Source organism: Leuciscus leuciscus (assembly GCF_965113295.1).
Source record: "Leuciscus leuciscus genome assembly, chromosome: 13".
Taxonomy (NCBI): Eukaryota; Metazoa; Chordata; class Actinopteri; order Cypriniformes; family Leuciscidae; genus Leuciscus; species Leuciscus leuciscus.
In genome coordinates, this window is record NC_138737.1 from 5002584 (window position 1) to 5021563 (window position 18980).

General features: G+C 37.6%; 1 protein-coding gene and 1 long non-coding RNA gene across 8 annotated transcripts in view; one reads left to right on the forward strand and one right to left on the reverse strand.

Moving 5' to 3' along the window:
• LOC309513444 overlaps positions 1–18980 on the reverse strand; it is a 193243-nt gene that overhangs the window by 102789 nt on the left and 71474 nt on the right. The gene's annotated exons all lie outside the window — the stretch shown is intronic.
• The window catches only part of LOC309513430 (secretory phospholipase A2 receptor-like), a 31288-nt gene that overhangs the window by 2291 nt on the left and 10017 nt on the right, over positions 1–18980 (forward strand). For 3 of the 7 annotated variants that reach the window (XM_082189230.1, XM_082189229.1, XM_082189231.1), the window contains 7 exons: positions 4695–4736; positions 4826–4867; positions 12855–13253; positions 13489–13662; positions 13818–13865; positions 15474–15872; positions 16100–16273. In XM_082189230.1, coding sequence (XP_082045356.1) covers positions 4695–4736; positions 4826–4867; positions 12855–13253; positions 13489–13662; positions 13818–13865; positions 15474–15872; positions 16100–16273 — 1278 coding nt within the window. The remainder of the gene's footprint in view (positions 1–4694; positions 4737–4825; positions 4868–12854; positions 13254–13488; positions 13663–13817; positions 13866–15473; positions 15873–16099; positions 16274–18980) is intronic. The other 4 variants (XM_082189232.1, XM_082189233.1, XM_082189235.1 and 1 more) reach the window with 4 other exon arrangements.

Sequence of the window (18980 nt, forward strand, 5' to 3'; positions counted from 1 at the left end):
CCTAAAATCATTCGTATCTCAACTATTAGTTTCCTCTCGCTGAGTTTCTCTCTCTCTCTCTCTCTCCCAAATCTCTCTCTCTCAAACCTTTTTATTTTGTTGTATTTCTGTATTACGATCGTTATATTGCCTGTTTTGTTTATGCATTTTTACTCCTGCGTGATTTAAAATAATTGTGTAATCGCTAGCCTGTTTAAATAAACTTTGTTAAATCATTTGAATTAAGTCTGCCTGCTTTGTTTCAAATTCTGAGTCCCTGATGAGTGCAGATTTTACCTTATAAGCTCTACGATTGGTTATTCTTAAAAGAAACCTAAAATTGTCTAAAACACGGAGATAATTATCTTCTTTGTGGCCACAAGAAAGTGTTATCTATCAGTGTTAAAGACGCCCGATTTCTGTTCATAAAGTATACATTCTGTCCGCTGGACGGCCAGTCTGCATGGTAATGAACAAACTCAACTTCTACCTCAAATTCCCCCAAATTGAGTAAATGCTATCAGTGATTATTACAAGTAATTGTGTAATCGCTGATACAAGCCGAGATTTTGACCTATTCCCTAATTTGAATAAATTAATTTATGGAAGCAACAGATGCATATTCACATTGATGAATATTACCGCTAATTTGAGCTAATTAATTCCCCAACACAAAGTCATTGTTGTTACAGCGTCATCCGATCTAATCACTTTAATCTGTCAGTCTTCATTTTCAAAATACTTTAAAGGATATGAGTCAATATAATTTATGTTTTTGAAACCCATTCACCTGTCAATGGTACAACAGTTTACCCTTCAATGGCATCGTCTACTGACTTTAATCTATACAATTTACTGTCAGTGTTCTTTTTTAAGAAAAATATTTTAAAAAGTGCAATTTAAAAAATGAGACGAACCATGACTGAAATATTTGCCTGCACTCTTAAAAAAAGGTACCAAAGCTGTCACTGGGGCGGTATCTTTTAGGAACTAATACGCACCCTTTAGGTACAAATGTATACTTTTTGAAAAAGTACTGCCCCAGTGACAGCTTTGGTACCTTTTTTTCTGGGTGGCAATGACATACACGCTAAGCTCATAATGTTCATGAAGCACCTTTTTTTAATCATAAAATTATCTGAGCTGTTAAAAAAAATAAAAAATAAAAAAAAATTCAGGGCAGCTCTAATACCTATATGCAATTTTGGAGGGAAAATATGGAGAGCATTAAAAATGTAATATAAATATAAGATTAATCATTCATTACTTCTTTATCAAAAACGTTTTTTTTTTTTTTTTGTGCAAAAACATTTGCATTTTTTCGAGTATACAAAGTCTATGATAGTTAAAAATGTTGTCTCTAGTCGGTTTAATCTCAACAGCCGTTTATGAGCACTATTCATGTTTAGCACACTTTTAAAGGGGTCATGTACTGATTATTTTTTATTTTTTTATAGATTATTTTAACAAATTCCGTTAGAATAAAATCTGAACCGTGCCCGAGCGCATTTGACCCCCAAAGTCTGATTCGTTTGACTAGTGTGATCGCTCCGTAGAGGTGGAAGCTTGGAAGAGGTGGGTCAGAGCACGGTTCAGTTGGCTTCGGGTGCGGTACGCATGTAGTGTGATCGCTAACCGTGCCGGAGCATGGAACAGCAACTACTTTTGTGTGCAGCAGCTGTGCTCCTGTCATCATTACAACCGCAACATCTTCTATTACTATTTGGATAATACACTTTTCAATTAATTCAAATATATTTAGGTTTTTAACAGGTCTGGTTCTCACCTTCTTGATGAACAGGAATTGTAGTTTGTGAGTAAAGCTGCAAATTCCTCCATCAAAGTCAGCTACCTCTGTAATAATCTTCTGATATGTGCAGCACAATCAAGTGAAAATCGCTGCGTGGCATAAATAATAAATCTATTAGGCAGTCTATTAGCGAAAGCACCACTGAGAGTGCTAGAGCCTAGAGACCAAATCATATTACAGGTTTTGCAATGTTTGTAGCCTTAGCTGGCAGCTCCCATTGGTCATTTAGGATGAGCATTAAGTAGAACCTTCCTGTTTTTGGGCAAGGTCCTCCGCTCCCTGTAATGTTTTTTTTAAAGTGTCTGCAGATATTATTGCCGAACCTATTGAGTCGATTTTTTGTGTCTATCCACTAATGTAACTCCGCCATCTTGGAAATCAGCTATGGTTATGCCATTACTAAAAGGAGGCGATCACTCCGATCTGAATAATTAATGCCCTATTTCTAAACTACCGGTTATAGCAAAAGTTTTTTTAATCTATGGTAAATGATCAAATGAAAGAATATCTAGTTAGTCATCATATTTTAAACACATTTCAGTCAGGTTTTAGAGCGGGCCATAGTACGACAACAGCTACACTCGTTACTAATGATTTAATCATTGCTCTCGATAAAAGACAGTACTGTGCGGCCTTTTTTGTTGATTTGACAAAAGCATTTGAATAAGTGGATCATACCATACTGTTACAGAGGCTTAAAAGTATAGGTTTCGGTAGCCTAATTCGGCCTTGAGTTAGTTTAAAAACTATTCATCTGATGGAACAACTCAATGTGTTGCTGTAGTAGATAATTACTCCTCATCCGTGTTAACTGTCAAGAAGGGTGTTACAAGGTTCTTAACTGGCACCACTTCTTTTTTTCTATTTATATTAATGGATTATGAATAAAATCTGCAAAGTAAAAATTTTATGCTGACGATAAAATTATTTATTCAGCTGCATCCTCTGTCTCAAGTTATTGAAATGCTTCAGGGACCGGTTGCATAAACTGTCTAAACTAGTCTTAAAGATTAGTCATCACTTTTTTTTATTAAAATTGTTCATAACTGTTTTAAGTCAATTACATAAAAATGTACACTGGTCTAATTTGATACTAAAAAGTAAGACTGATTGCCCCTTGACTAACTGCTAGTTGGTCATACTAGCATTTAAGTCTTAACATAATGGCTATGTTTATGCAACTGGCCCCAGGATCCTTTTCAGCTTACTTTACTAAAACTGAAATTAGTTTTAAATGTAAACAAAAACTAAGTATATTATTTTTACGCGCAGCTGTTTTATGATCACTGCTCTGTCTATCTTACTATTGATGATCTGCATATAGAAAGAGTAACAACTTACAACTATTTAGGAATATGGCTTGATGAAAAGTTGGCCTTTGATTCTCATATTGATTACTTGGTAAAAAAGACTTCAACCAAGATTGGGTTTTCTTTTTCGGCAAAAAAATTATGCAGAGTACTTTTTTACCCATTTTAGACTATGGTGATGTTTTATTATGCATGCTTATTTATATTTATATATTAAAGGCTGGATGGTGTTTATCATGCTGCACTGCGTTTTATGACAAATGCTTGCTCACGTACTCATCATTGTTTGCTGTACAACGATGTAGGTTGGTCCTCTTTATATCAAAGAAGGAAATTATATGTTAGTATATACTGTAAAGGCATTGCTGAGGTATGCTTCCAAATTACATTTCGGGATTTTATGCTTACGTTGGAAGAACTATAGCACCAGACCATCAAATGGGACTAAATTAGAAGTACCTGTTTTAAGTTAAATTTTGCCGCAAAGCCTGCCTCAAACTTCAGCCATGAGAGAGACTCCGTATTCATCCGCCAACACACCAGAACATGACTGGCGAGTCAACGAACCTGGGAAACCCCCTTTCCAGCCAAAAACACCAACGAAGGACTGGTGCTTTGATATACAATTTAATATGCCTAAGAAACAATAGAAAGGTAAATTAATGATTGATGGTTTGTTCAGGTCAGGTCCTATAAAGTGCATATATTGCTAGAAACTTGGGATTTCATCATTTCACTCTCTAAAAACTCATTCTTTCCTTTCACTTTCTTTCTTTCTGCAACTCATGTGAATGTGTGTTAGATATTAGTTTTATGTGTTAGAATAATCAAAGTCTCGTTAGTATTTAAAGATAAGTGTCTTGGGTAAGTGCTTACGAATTCAATGTCTTAAACTGCTGATCTTGTTACCATGCTAATAAAAAGAAAAATTATATTGTATAAAATTATTTAATAATTCCCTTTGAGCTATATTGACCTGTTTCCCTTACATAATAAACATAATTCACCCGATATAATGCTAAAAGTACCTGATTTTTCATATCATCAGAAAAATATACTAGGATAACCTGGCTTCTCTTGAGACTCCCCTGCTTCGCAGCGTATAATATGCTAAAGCCTGCGCGCACGTAGACGTGATTGGTTAAAATATTTGTGACGCAGAGAACAGGGACGATTTCAAACCGTGTTTTTGAGACTGTCTCTGGTTCACTGCAGTTTTAAGGAGAAAATACTCAGCAATGGTGTTGATTTAGCCTATGAATTTACACATGGTCTGTCTTAAAGCATATTGAAATCACCTCATAGACATATAAACAACATTAAAAACTTGATTTTCACCGCAGGTCTTTAGCACTCTGCTGGCGATATAAATACAGAGTGGTGTTAATTTAACAACGAAGATTTTGCTGTGTATAAAGTTAATGTTTGTCATAATAGCCACTTCTGCTTTTCACTCCTACTCTATTTTTCTTGGTAACATTGGTCCTTTGGTCAGCGTTCAGTAAGTGGATCACATTTCTCTGCCTCAGATTTTGTGTCTATCAACTATGTGTAAGGATAGGAGTCAATATCATTTTTGCTGTGTTTTGGTACAGATGCGTCTGATGCATGGGACCCAGATTACAATACAACAACAGGTGCATTAACTTTAATCTATACACTTTTCAGTTATTTTTTTTATTCTACATGGATAGCATCAATATAATTTTGCTGTATGTTTGTACAGCTTCTCCTGATCCATGGCATACTACTACTACTTCAGTGACAGGTGCGTCATCCGATCTAATCACTTTAATCTGTCAGTCTTCATTTTCAAAATACTTTAAAGGATATGAGTCAATATAATTTATGTTTTCCTATGTCAGTGTTCTTTTTTAAGAAAAATATTTTAAAGTGCAACTGAAAAATTGAGACTAAAATATTTACACTCTCAAAAAAAGGTACCAAAGCTGTCACTGGGGCGGTACCTTTTAGGAACTAATACGCACCCTTTAGGTACAAATGTATACTTTTTGAAAAAGTACTGCCCCAGTGACAGGTTTTGTACCTTTTTTCTGGGTGGCAATGACATACACTAAACTAAGCTCATAATGTTCATGAAGCACCTTTTTTTTTATCATAAAATTATCTGAGCTGTAAAAAAAAAAATTCAGGGCAGCTCTAATACCTATATGCAATTTCGGAGGGAACATAGGTAGAGCATTAAAAATAATAAAATATAAATATAAGATTAATCATTTATTACTTCTTTATCAACAACGTGTGCATTTTTATGAGTATACAGAGTTTATGATAGTTAAATGTTTAATTGTGACTTATTGAATACTGTTTCCAGTTCGAAGTCTCTAGTTGGTTTAATCTCAACAGCCGTTTATGAGCACTATTCATGTTTAGCACACCTTTAAAGGGGTCATGTAATGAATTATCTTTTTATTTTATAAATTATTTTAACAAATTAGATTTTTACAATAAAAACTGTCATAATTAAAAAATAAAAGCTTATTTTCTACTCTGATTTTAGCCCTTAGATTCAGGGTGTACTCACACTAGGCGATCTGAACTGTGCCCGAGCGTGTTTGACCCCCAAAGTCTGATTCGTTTGACTAGTGTGATCGCTCCGTAGAGGTGGAAGCTTGGAAGAGGTGGGTCAGAGCACGGTTCAGTTGGGTTCGGGCGTGGTACGCATGTAGTGTGATCGCTAACGTGCCGGAGCACGGAACAGCAACTACTTTTGTTGCAGTCCTTAGCGTAGAATGCAATGACGCCTTCTCTCGCTTCAGAGAGTCATCTTCCTGAGGTCTCCGCTTTGAGCTCCCGAGTATTACTAGGTTTCCCCTCGTGAGACCTCCACTCGTCAGAGGTGTGTATTTAAATCCTTGGCAATATTCCCTTTCAGATATTCTTTGAATACCAGGCCATGAGCTAAGCTATATCTACACTAGGCGATCTGAACTGTGCCCGAGCGCGTTTGACCCCCAAAGTCTGATTCGTTTGACTAGTGTGATCGCTCCGTAGAGGTGGAAGCTTGGAAGAGGTGGGTCAGAGCACGGTTCAGTTGGGTTCGGGCGTGGTACGCATGTAGTGTGATCGCTAACGTGCCGGAGCATGGAACAGCAACTACTTTTGTGTGCAGCAGCTGTGCTCCTGTCATCATTACAACAGCAACATCTTCAATTACTATTTGGATAGTACACTTTTCAATTGATTCGAGTATATTTAGGTTTTTAACCGGTCTGGTTCTCACTTTCTTGATGAACAGGAGTTCTAGTTTGCGAGTAAAGCTGCAAATTCCTCCATTAAAGTCAGCTTCACTTCAGCAACAAGATGGACATGCGGTTGACATATCACACAAGGACAATGATAACACCACTGAGCCACAACAACCTCTGCTCACGGACACAATCTCAGCTGAGCCATGCCCACAGAGCTCATCACAGACAGACATATTAGAACTGCTCCAAGATTCAGCACCCAAGGACGACTTCCTGGAAAACAGCCAGGGAAGCCAGGACAGCATATCACAGCCTCCTATAACACCTGAGCAACAGCCCCTTTCACCAGATACTTTCTCACTCTCGCCAGCGACTCCACTCCTGTGCTTCTCACAGAGAATGGAAGAACTAGTGCATGCTGGAACCAGACTATCCCACTCTTTTGCTGCAAGCCCCCAGATACCAACCAAAAATCGTCAGGCACCTCAAACACCGAAGCCTGCGCGCCGAGCTCGCCCGCCCCCTCCTCCTGTGAGAGCTCTTCGGCCTCTTCGGCCAAAACGCCAGGGCCCACACCCTCCTCCATCTGCTCGAGGTGAACCAAAAACAACTGATACCAGCTCTCAGTGATATGTTTTGGGTTCCTGTTATGATAACAGTAACTTTCTCAAATGTTTACAGAACAAGCGGGAACCCAGTGTGCCTGTATCTCTCTCTATTGCTGTTCTATTACAAGATAGAAAGTCTAAGGCCTTCAATAGCCGTACAGCAAACCCAACTAATCTGGTGCCTATTACATGTCAAACTAAGACTGCTGTGGGGACAAAAAGTAAGACTGTTAAGTTAGCACTTTTAAACATTCGCTCACTTAAAAATAAATCACTTCTAGTCAACGACTTAATAACCACAAACAACCTGGACTTTATGTTTCTAAATGAAACCTGGCTAGAAGACAGCTTCAGTGCAACAATCCTCAATGAAACATCCCCTCCTAACTTTACTTTTATGAGTGTCTGCAGAGCTGTTAAGAGAGGTGGGGGTCTAGCTGCTCTTTTTAAAGATATCTATCAATGTAAGCAAATATCATTTGGGAATTACCCGTCTTTCGAATATCTGGGTACTGTGTTAAAAGGTGCTCCTCGCATTTTACTTATCATTATTTACAGGCCTCCAAAATATTCTCCAGCCTTTGCTGAGGACTTTACAGAACTGTTATCAACAATTACCTCAGAGTTTGACTGTTTTGCCATTGCTGGAGATTTTAACATTCACATAGATAATGCAGAAAACAATATGGCAAAAGAAATCAAAACTGTTTTAAAAACTTTTGATCTGACTCAGCATGTACATGGACCCACACACAATCATGGACACACTCTAGATTTACTTATCAGCAAGGGTCTAAACATCTCATCGACTGTTATTAAGGATGTAGCACTGTCTGATCATTTCTGTATTTTCTTTGATATATTGATCTCTCCTGCCACTGAAGCTAGATCTGTGTCTGTCAAGAAGAGATGCTTAAATGAGAACACTAGTGTACTATTTATGAAGGCTATATCCTTAACACCAAGCATATCTGCTGACTCTGTTGATTTTCTCCTTGATTCTTTTAACTCAAAAGTTAAAAAATATAATTGATGATATTGCTCCTGTTAAAGTCAGGAAGAAGAGTGGCAGACAAAAAGCACCTTGGAGAAACTCAACAGCAGTGCAACATATGAAAAGACAATGCAGAAAAGCAGAGCGCATGTGGCGGAAGACAAAACTTGTAGTCCATTATAACATCTACAAAGACAGCCTGCATGCTTTCAATATGGAACTAGGCAAAGCTAGACAGACTTTCTTCTCAAATATTATAAACAGCAATTTAAACAACACACGCACTCTTTTTGCTACTGTAGAGAGACTGACAAACCCCCCAAGCCAGATTCCTAGTGAAATGCTCTCAAACAGCAAGTGCAGTGAGTTTGCTTCTTTCTTCTCTGAGAAAATCAATAATATCAGAAAGGTGATCAGCACATCCTTGAGTTGCACTGGGGTCAGACAGATCAGACCACCTGAGAAAGTAGTTACTATGTCTGACTTCAAAGAAATTGATGGCAAAATTTTGGAAGAAACCGTACAACACCTTAAAACATCAACATGCGCCCTTGACACACTTCCCACATCTTTCTTCAAAATTGTGCTAAACAGTTTAGAAGCAGATCTTCTAGAAGTGGTAAATGCCTCACTTCTCTCTGGGAGTTTTCCAAACTCCCTGAAAACTGCAGTTGTCAAGCCCCTCCTGAAAAAGAACAATCTGGATAAGACCATATTAAGCAACTATAGACCGATCTCAAATCTTCCTTTCATAGGCAAGATCATTGAAAAAGTTGTCTTCAATCAGCTGAACAAATTCTTAAGCTCGAATGGATACTTTGACAATTTTCAATCTGGTTTCCGACCGCATCACAGCACAGAGACAGCGCTCATAAAGATAATAAACGATATTCGCTTAAATACTGATTCAGGCAAATTATCAGTGCTGGTACTACTCGACCTCAGTGCTGCATTTGACACTGTCGATCACAACATACTTCTTGACAGGCTGGAAAACTGGGTGGGGCTTTCTGGGATAGTCCTAAAATGGTTCAGGTCATACTTAGATGGGAGAGGTTATTATGTGAGTATAGGAGACCATAAGTCTGAGTGGACATCCATGACATGCGGAGTCCCTCAAGGCTCAATTCTTGCGCCACTCCTGTTCAACCTGTATATGCTCCCAATGAGCCAAATAATGAGAAACAACCAAATTGCTTACCACAGCTATGCAGACGACACACAGCTGTACTTAGCCCTATCGCCTAACGATTACAGCCCCATTGACTCCCTGTGCCGATGCATTGACGAAGTCAACAGTTGGATGTGTCAAAACTTTCTTCAATTAAACAAAGACAAAACTGAAGTTATTGCGTTTGGAAACAAAGATGAAGTTCTCAAAGTGAACGCATACCTTCACTCTAGGGGTAAAACAACTAAACATCAAGTCAGGAATCTTGGTGTGACACTAGAGTCAGACCTTAGTTTCAGTAGTCATGTCAAAGCAATAACTAAATCAGCATACTATCATCTGAAAAATATTGCAAGAATTAGATGCTTTGTTTCCAGACAAGACTTAGAGAAACTTGTGCATGCTTTCATCACCAGCAGGGTGGATTATTGTAATGGACTCCTCACTGGCCTTCCCAAAAAGACCATAAGACAGTTGCAGCTCATACAGAACGCTGCCGCTAGGATTCTGAGCAGAACCAGAAAATATGAACATATCACACCAGTCCTCAGGTCTTTACACTGGCTCCCAGTTAGATTTAGGATTGATTTTAAAGTATTATTACTGGTATATAAATCATTCAATGGCCTAGGACCTCAATACATTGCAGATATGCTCACTGAATATAAACCCAACAGATCACTCAGATCATTAGGATCATATCAGCTAGAAATACCAAGGGTTCATTCTAAACATGGTGAGTCTGCTTTTAGCTATTATGCCAGCCGCAGCTGGAACCAGCTTCCAGAAGAGATCAGAGGTGCTCCTACAGTGGTCACATTCAAATCCAGACTCAAAACACTTCTGTTTAGCTGTGCATTTACTGAATGAGCACTGTGCCGCTGTTTGTCCGACTGTTTGTACTGTACTGTATTTTACTCTATTTTTCTAAACTGTTTTAATTATTCTTATTTCTTTTAATTATTTTAATTTCTCCTATGTCAGCAGGGCATTTAGCCCGAAACTGTAAATGCCCACTCAGAAGGTGATAATGTGAAAGTGATTAATGTGGGTTTGAAAGTAGAACAGTATTTAAATGACGATATTAAAGTTTTCGTCTGAGAAAGAATGTGAACGCAGTGCTAAAGTGCTAAAGAAAGTGAAAACAACGTGTGAGTAAATGAGGGAGAAAAGAAAGTTAAAGGAAAGTTGATAGATGGAAGTCGTAAGAAGATTGAAGGTTAAAAGAAGGTTGAAAGATTTAAGTCTTAAGGGAATCCTTTGAAAGAAAGATCTATAATAAATATTCTTTTTTATTTTTTAAAAGTACTGTATTTTATTTTATTTTTCTAAACTGTTTTAATTATTCTTATTTCTTTTCATTATTTTAATTTCTTCTATGTAAAGCACTTTGAATTGCCATTGTGTATGAAATGTGCTATATAAATAAACTTGCCTTGCCTTGCCTTGCCTACCTCTGTAATAATCTTCTGATATGTGCAGCACGATCAAGTGAAAATCGAAAAAAGTCTATTAGCGAAAGCACCACTGAGAGTGCTGGAGCCTAGAGACCAAAGCATATTATAGGTTTTGCAATGGTTGTAGCCTTAGCTGGCAGCTCCCATTGGTCATTTAGGATGAGCATTGAGTAGAACCTTCCCGTTTTTGGGCAAGGTCCTCCGCTCCCTGTAATGGGCTTGTTCTGACTTCAGGATCATTCCGCTATAGGCAATAACATCGAGTGGTATGGCTCTCTGTGAGCCTCCTTGGTGGAGCTGTCTTTAAGATGGAGTGTTGTTAGGCCTCCTCTCGCTCTAGAGAGTAATCCTGCGGCCCCCACTCCCCTTTTGTGAGCCTCGTTGGTAAGCAGTTCTTGGTGTAGATTGTAGCTAGGTCTCCTCTCGCTTCAGAGATTCGTCTTGCTGAGCTTGAAGAAGCCTCCATTCTTAGAGCTCAATTGGGGTGGTTTTTCTGGGTTATTCCCAGCATAACCTGAGAACCACCCTGGAACTATCCTTAGAGAGGCGTTGTTAGGTTTCCTCTCGATTTAGAGAGTCATCATGCTGAGACCTTCGCTCCCCAGAGTTCCGCATTAGATAACCGGTCCGAATTGTGTGGTTCTCTCTGAGCCTCCTTGGTGAGGTGGTCTTTTAATCTTTTTAGCGTAGAGTGTAGCTATCCTTCCTCTGGCTATAGAGGGTCGTTATGCTGAAGCCTCTGCTCTGAGAGCTCTGTGGAGACAGTGGACTAGGTTGTATGCTCTTATCTTCAAGGTGGCATTGCTAGGTCTCCTCTCGCTTTAGAGAGTCATCCTGCTGAGGCCTCCCCCCCAGAGCTCCACCTGGATAGCAGTACCGAGTTGTCAGGCTCCTTTGAGCCTCTTTGGTAAGCAGTCCTTAGCGTAGAATGCAATGACGCCTTCTCTCGCTTCAGAGAGTCATCTTCCTGAGGTCTCCGCTTTGAGCTCCCGAGTGTTACTAGGTTTCCCCTCGTGAGACCTCCACTCGTCAGAGGTGTGCATTTAAATCCTTGGCAATATTCCCTTTCAGATATTCTTTGAATACCAGGCCATGAGCTAAGCTATATGTAGCCAGGGTTTCTGGCCTTAGGGAATGGAGACACGACGACTGCTGGTTAGTACTGCTAGGACGGGGAACTGTGACTCCGGATCGGTCCCATTGAAGCCACTGACTTATGTCAGCCACACGGCACTCATTCCTTCAGAATGGCGGAATGGGCATTTGTTTGTTCCCATTCGAAAGGGAACGTCTTGGGTTACGAATGTAACCATGGTTCCCTGAGAAGGTGAACGAGACACTGCGTCCCATTGCCATGCTTCAGGCATGCCTGTCCACGTCTCCTTCAGACAAGAAATGGATAACTTGTACTACAGGTGCCCTATTTATACTCTACTCACACCAGTAGTGACATCATAGGCTGTTGCTGGCCAATGTAATTGTAGTGTTTTGACACATGCTTTAGACACTGGACATGCCAGAAGCATTCCCCATTAGCGTCCTAGACGTAGGGTCTCGTTCCCCTTCTCAGGGAACCATGGTTACATTCATAACCTGTTTTTATAGCACAGTGATCTCTTTATATGTCAAAAGATCAAGGAAAATTCATCAAGGAAAGTTTTCGTGACACTTAAGCTAAACTTCTAAAAAGTACATATTTTTTATTTTTGCATCTTTATATCTATATATTATTTTTGCACTTAAAATTATACTACTATGTTCCTATGTTGGCTATTCATTTTTGTACTTGAAATATACCTTTAAATAGATTTGATGTAAATTCCTATGCATACTACCAGTGGACTACACAAAAATTCACATACCTGTGACTACACAACATATCTGTTTACTTTATAAATAAATATTTGAATTTTTCAAACAACGTAAGTTTATAAGACAGTATATAAAACTATGTGAAAAAAAGTATTTAATAGGCTACTCAATCAAAAGAGAAAACACAACTACAAGTCAAGTTTACTTAGAAAACTTAATTATACTTTGAAAACAGTTTGTAGCCCTGCAAGGAACGAAAACAAAACTGAGAAAGGAATTAAATTTTAACAGGAACATAAACAAAAATAAAATCAAGTTTAATCGTTCTGAACAGAAACACTTTTTTGACCGGGCAATAATGTTAATTTATCGTTCTATTTAATATTTTAATTTAATATTATATATATATATAAGAGTCTAGTTTTTTTTAGTTTATTAAGTTTACAAAGTATGTAATGTGTTGCCTTTTACATTGTCTGATATAATTTTCCATACATTCAGAAACCAGCTCCTTCCTTATCTACAACGAGGACCACAACATATGTGTGACAGTCGTGAATACTAATGTAGAGGCTGCACCATGTGATGAAACATCTAAGGCACAGCATTTCCGATGGATTTCCTCTTCACGAATCATCAGCCTCTCTTATAGTCTCTGCTTGGGGGCCGAGAAGATCGAAAACTGGACCAAAATTATCCTTCTGCCCTGCAAAGAATCTAACCCCAGACAAACCTGGGAATGTAAAGATGAGAACTTGTTTGGATTGAAGGGACATCCACTGCACTTGAACTATGGAAATAATGATAAGAAAAATATGATGCTGTTTAATGGAACAGGTGTTTCGAGTCGCTGGCTGATTTATGGGACCGAAGAAAATTTGTGTTCTCATGGATATCAAGGTACGACCAAAAGTCCAACTAACAGATATTTGGACAACCATTAAGCCCTTTATAATGATAAGAAGTAACATTCATATTTAATGTCTATTGTGAATTTCCCTGTGTGATGTTAGCATTTGTTAAACTAGGTGACAGACTTCAGTGTCCTTATTGTCATTTTAGTTGTTTAGATCAAATTCTTAAACCATTCTAAATTAAAATTAAACTCTTAATTTCATTTATTTATGTTTCGCAGAGATGTCTAGTATAGGTGGTAATTCATTTGGGAAACCATGCCATTTCCCTTTTAAGTTTGGTAACAAGTGGTACGCTGATTGCACTGTGGATGGCAGGGAAGATGGTCTGCTGTGGTGTTCCACAGAAAAAAATTTCAACATCGCTGGAAAGTGGGGCTTCTGCCCCCCAAAAAGTAAGACAACACAGCTATATTCACTAAAGAAACATTGCCATTTTAATGACTACACTGTGAAAAATGTTATGTGCTATTTACTTAAAAATATCATGTGTAATTTTTTTTATTCTACAAGGATAGCATCAATATAATTTTGCTGTATGTTTGTACAGCTTCTCCTGATGCATGGCATACTACTACTGCTACTACTTCAGTGACAGGTGCGTCATCCGATCTAATCACTTTAATTTGTCAGTCTTCATTTTCAAAATACTTTAAAGGATATGAGTCAATATAATGTATGTTTTTGTACCCATTCACCAGTCAATGGTACAACAGTTTACCCTTCAATGGCATCGTCTACTGACTTTAATCTATACCATTTACTGTCAGTGTTCTTTTTTAAGAAAAATATTTTAAAGTGCATTTAAAAATTGAGACGAACCATTACTGAAATATTTGCCTGCATTCTCAAAAAAAAGTAATAAAGCTGTCACTGGGGCGGTATCTTTTAGGATCTAATATGTACGGAGCCCCTAAAGGGATGAGCTGTGTTGTCTATGTCCTCTCTTGTGTTATGGCTGCGGTCGTAACATAATAGAGGACATAGACAACACAGCTCGTACAATAGGGGATTTATTACCAAAATGATATAGACATACCATAGGAAAATGAACCGGGGTAAGACACAACAAGAGAGCACACAGAACCGCCGCCGAACACCCCGCCCGCCGCACAGATTTGTCTGCTTGGACTTCTTATGCCAAACATACAGGATCCACAGGTGCCGGCAATCAGTCCCTAATAAAACAAAGACACAACATACTCGCCCCCTAGAGGACAAACAAATCATAACATAGAACAAACGAATCAAATACATGAATATGTAACATGATGAATGGCAGGTAATATCCAGTGTGGTGGAAACCAGCGAAAGTAAAATTAAGGAGTTAAGGAGTTCAATTTTCTGTGTGTTTTGAAACCAGCGAAAAATGCAAGTTAGAACTATTACTATGCAGGAATATATATATATATATATATATATATATATATATATATATTATATATATTTTTTAATATATATATCGTTTTTTTATTTTTTTTTATTAAACACCATGTTGTATTGTATTGTTGTATATAAAAGATTAAGTGCTATGCATTGGCTGTATTGGCTGATTAGAGGGCAAATACCAGACTGTCACTCTTATTAGCTCCTTAAATACATAAAACATTAGCCTTTACAAACATTGTGGGTTTTTTTTTTTAAATAATGAAAACACTACTAATTTAAAGAACCAGTTCTTTATTTATCCTTCCACTGCAAACAAGCAGAGGTCATTTGATGCTATATTTAAATATCCTTAATTTGTGTATTGGGTGAAATAGAATATGTTAACATGCTTTAATGTTCAAAAAGTACATTATTTTCCATTTGTTATACATTATTGTAGCCAGGCCAGCTGACAGTCTTGCCTGGGCCCGGGACGAGATAATCTTAGATGCCAGATAAAAATAAAATATATCATAAAAGGCTGCATCGCACCACCCTTATATGCACTTGGGGCTATACATTTTTTATTTAAAGTACTTTCTGGCATGATTGTGTTTATACTATACTATACACTAAACAATTAATGACAAGATAATGAAATATAAAATATAACGCAATAAAAAAAATCTCACCAGAATTTCTTACTTCAGAACACGATCAATCTCGGCCTGTTTTTCCCATTGTGTTGTGATGCAGCATCTAATTTTTTTAGCTTATTAAGTTTACAAAGTATGTAATGTGTTGCCTTTTACAGTGTCTGATATCATTTTCCATACAGAAACCAGCTCCTTCCTTATCTACAACAAGGACCACAACAAATGTGTGACAGTCGTGAATACTAATGTAGAGGCTGCACCATGTGATGAATCATCTAAGGCACAGCATTTCCGATGGATTTCCTCTTCACGAATCATCAGCCTCTCTTATAGTCTCTGCTTGGGGGCCGAGAAGATCGAAAACTGGGCCAAAATTATCCTTCTGCCCTGCAATGAATCTAACCCCAGACAAACCTGGGAATGTAAAGATGAGAACTTGTTTGGATTGAAGGGACATCCACTGCACTTGAACTATGGAAATAATGATAAGAAAAATATGATGCTGTTTAATGGAACAGGTGTTTCGAGTCGCTGGCTGATTTATGGGACCGAAGAAAATTTGTGTTCTCATGGATATCAAGGTACGACCAAAAGTCCACCTAACAGATATTTGGACAACCATTAAGCCCTTTATAATGATAAAATGTAACATTCATATTTAATGTCTATTTTGAATTTGATGTGAGCATTTGTTAAACTAGGTGAAAGACTTCAGTGTCTTTATTGTCATTTTAGTTGTTTAGATCAAATTCTTAAACCATTCTAAATTAAAATTAAACCCTTAATTTCATTTATTTATGTTCCGCAGAGATGTCTAGTACAGGTGGTAATTCATGTGGGAAACCATGCCATTTCCCTTTTAAGTTTGGTGACAAGTGGTACGCTGATTGCACTGTGGATGGCAGGGAAGATGGTCTGCTGTGGTGTTCCACAGAAAAAGATTTCAACATCGCTGGAAAGTGGGGCTTCTGCCCCCCAAAAAGTAAGACAACACAGCTATATTCACTAAAGAAACATTGGCATTTTAATGACAACACTGTGAAAAATGTTATGTGCTATTTATTTAAAAATATAATGTGTAATACTGTTACTATAATTTTTTGTAGTAGTTTTAAGAAACAAACTTGTTACTGCACTAGCATTAGCAAAGCTTACTTGACTACACTTAGCAAAAACATAGAATATGCTTTATAAGTTATATAATAAAAGTGCAGGCTCTCCTACAATACTACCACATTCTAAATGAAACAAGCGAGAAAAAAAATATTTATATATATATATATTATATATATATATATGGGGTGGAACGGTACATGTATTCGCATTGAAACGAGACGGTACGGGCGTCACGGTTCGGTGCATGAATACACACGGAGAATACACGGTATAAAAATAAATAAAACTCGCGTGCAAATTAATTAATGTAATGCGGAACTACTGTTAGATACGCGGGTTCTTTAGGGACACCTAATCTGTAGCTCCGCCTTAGCTTTGAAACTCCGTGGCTATAATCATAGACAGAAGCCGCCTTTCCACTACACACGACATTCGCATTCGATTGTCGCATTTCGCCCCCTGGTATCAGTCGCACGGAACTTTGAAATTGGTCGTGATGCAACCGTTACCCTCGGCTATTCACAATGGTAAAATTAATGATTTTAATTAATGTAATGCATGCATGAATATATCCACACAAAACAAATGACCCTCAATACATCTTATATATAAAAAAACAGTCGATTTTATAGAGCTAATCAATATAAATATTGATTTAATAATGATACAAATATTTTTTTAGCCATAATTATTAATAACCGTCATTTTGCAGGAATAGCGTTTACATTAAAGTATTAAAATATTGGTAATTCTAGCTTCGCGCTCATAGTTTTGATTAGAATACATCACATCCGGTCGATCGGTCGCAGAAGTTCAGATATTTCAACGCATCCGAAGCTCAAATCGGATCCGAAATTTCCGCATACGCATATGATCGGAACTCCCCGCAGCTCCCGTACGTCTCTCCATAGGAAATTAATGACTTCCGGTCCGACGGCTGTCGTTTGTCGTATAGACAGGCTATAATGGACAGGCAGGCTGCGATGTCAAGTTTGCAATGCTGGAATATGTTGTGTGTGTGCCTGCGTGCGTGTGTGTGTTGTGTGTGTGTTGAGAGAGGCGCGGGCGCGATCGAACAGTGGAAACAAAAACATACTCCGTCATTTTGTTCATAGGACATCATTCAAACTGCAAAGTGTTTACTTATATTTGTGTACACTCGCAATAAAACACAATATTGTGCTTTTGTCAAACTGTAAACTCTTGTCAAACTGTTTTTAATGGTAGTATTATTTTATACAGAAATACATTAATTCAGATGAGAATAAAGTTAGTGTTAATTAATTAAAATTAAGGGAAAAAAATATATTAATCTGAAATATAGCAAATCAATTTTAAATTCATTCAGGTACAATTACCAAACATATCTCAAGGTCTTTTTGTATTTTCATTCATTCATTTAATTAATAAACTAATTATATAAAACTATTGGCAATGCACTACAAATAAACTGATTCTATGCCTTTACTTTATTAATAAAACGTATTTAAAAAATACAAGGCTTAAGACATTTATTTTCCTTTGGTGGAACAGCCTACAGACATGCACAATAAAAAAAAAAAAAGCCTTCTACATTTTTGTTTTGCTTTTCCCTCCATTGTACCGAAGTCGTACCGAACCGTGATGTCTGAACCGAGGTATGAACCGAACCTAATATATATATATAGCGGGAGTCCCGTGAATCGTTTTATTCTCCCGCAACCCGCACACACACACGAGCACCTTTCCGCCCGCACTCGGCCATAGGGATGGGTGATACCACGTTTTCGATGTGATACCGATACTTTCAAGGCCAGTATCGCCAATACCGATACGATACCTCTAAACCCCTTTACATTTTTTTTAATTATTGAATTACTAAGAGTAAAATGGCTAATAATACCCACTTAACATTTGTTATGGCAGTTTAATTCACTAAACAATCATCTTTGGCGTAAGAGACAGTCTGGAATCAAATGATTATTAAAAAGTAATTTATTATCTTGCAAGAGGCCCAATTGCCACACAGAGGTAGACTGTACAGTCTGTGAAACAAGTGCGACCAGAAGGGAGGGGCAGGCCTGTCTTTATACTCTGTTATTGTTATCTTCCAAGGTTCTTTAAACTCCAGAGATGGATAAGACACCACCAGTGATCCTATTATACTGAACTTTAGTTTAGCTTAACTTACAGCCTGCAAGTCCTACATTGGACAGCCCTTTGACCTTAGGGGTCAGGGCTTCAGCCTTCAAAGCTCTCCCCCTCTTTCTCCTGCCTCACAGAAGTTCCACATCATTCATTATATCACATAGTCAGCAACACACATAGTAGTCAATCTAGTGTATGTTAATGAAAATCAAAGTAAGTAATGAAAATCAAAAATCTCCCATTACACTCCTCCCTTTTTATCATTCATTGATAATTGTTTCATCAAAAACACTCACACAGTACTAATAATCATAATGAAACGTACCAAGTTCAAGTCTTACATCACACTTATACTTCTCATTTCTCAATTTCATATAACTGATCATACTCTTAAACTTAGTAGACAAAAAGATTAAAATTAAAACTATTAGGCAAAACATTAGAAT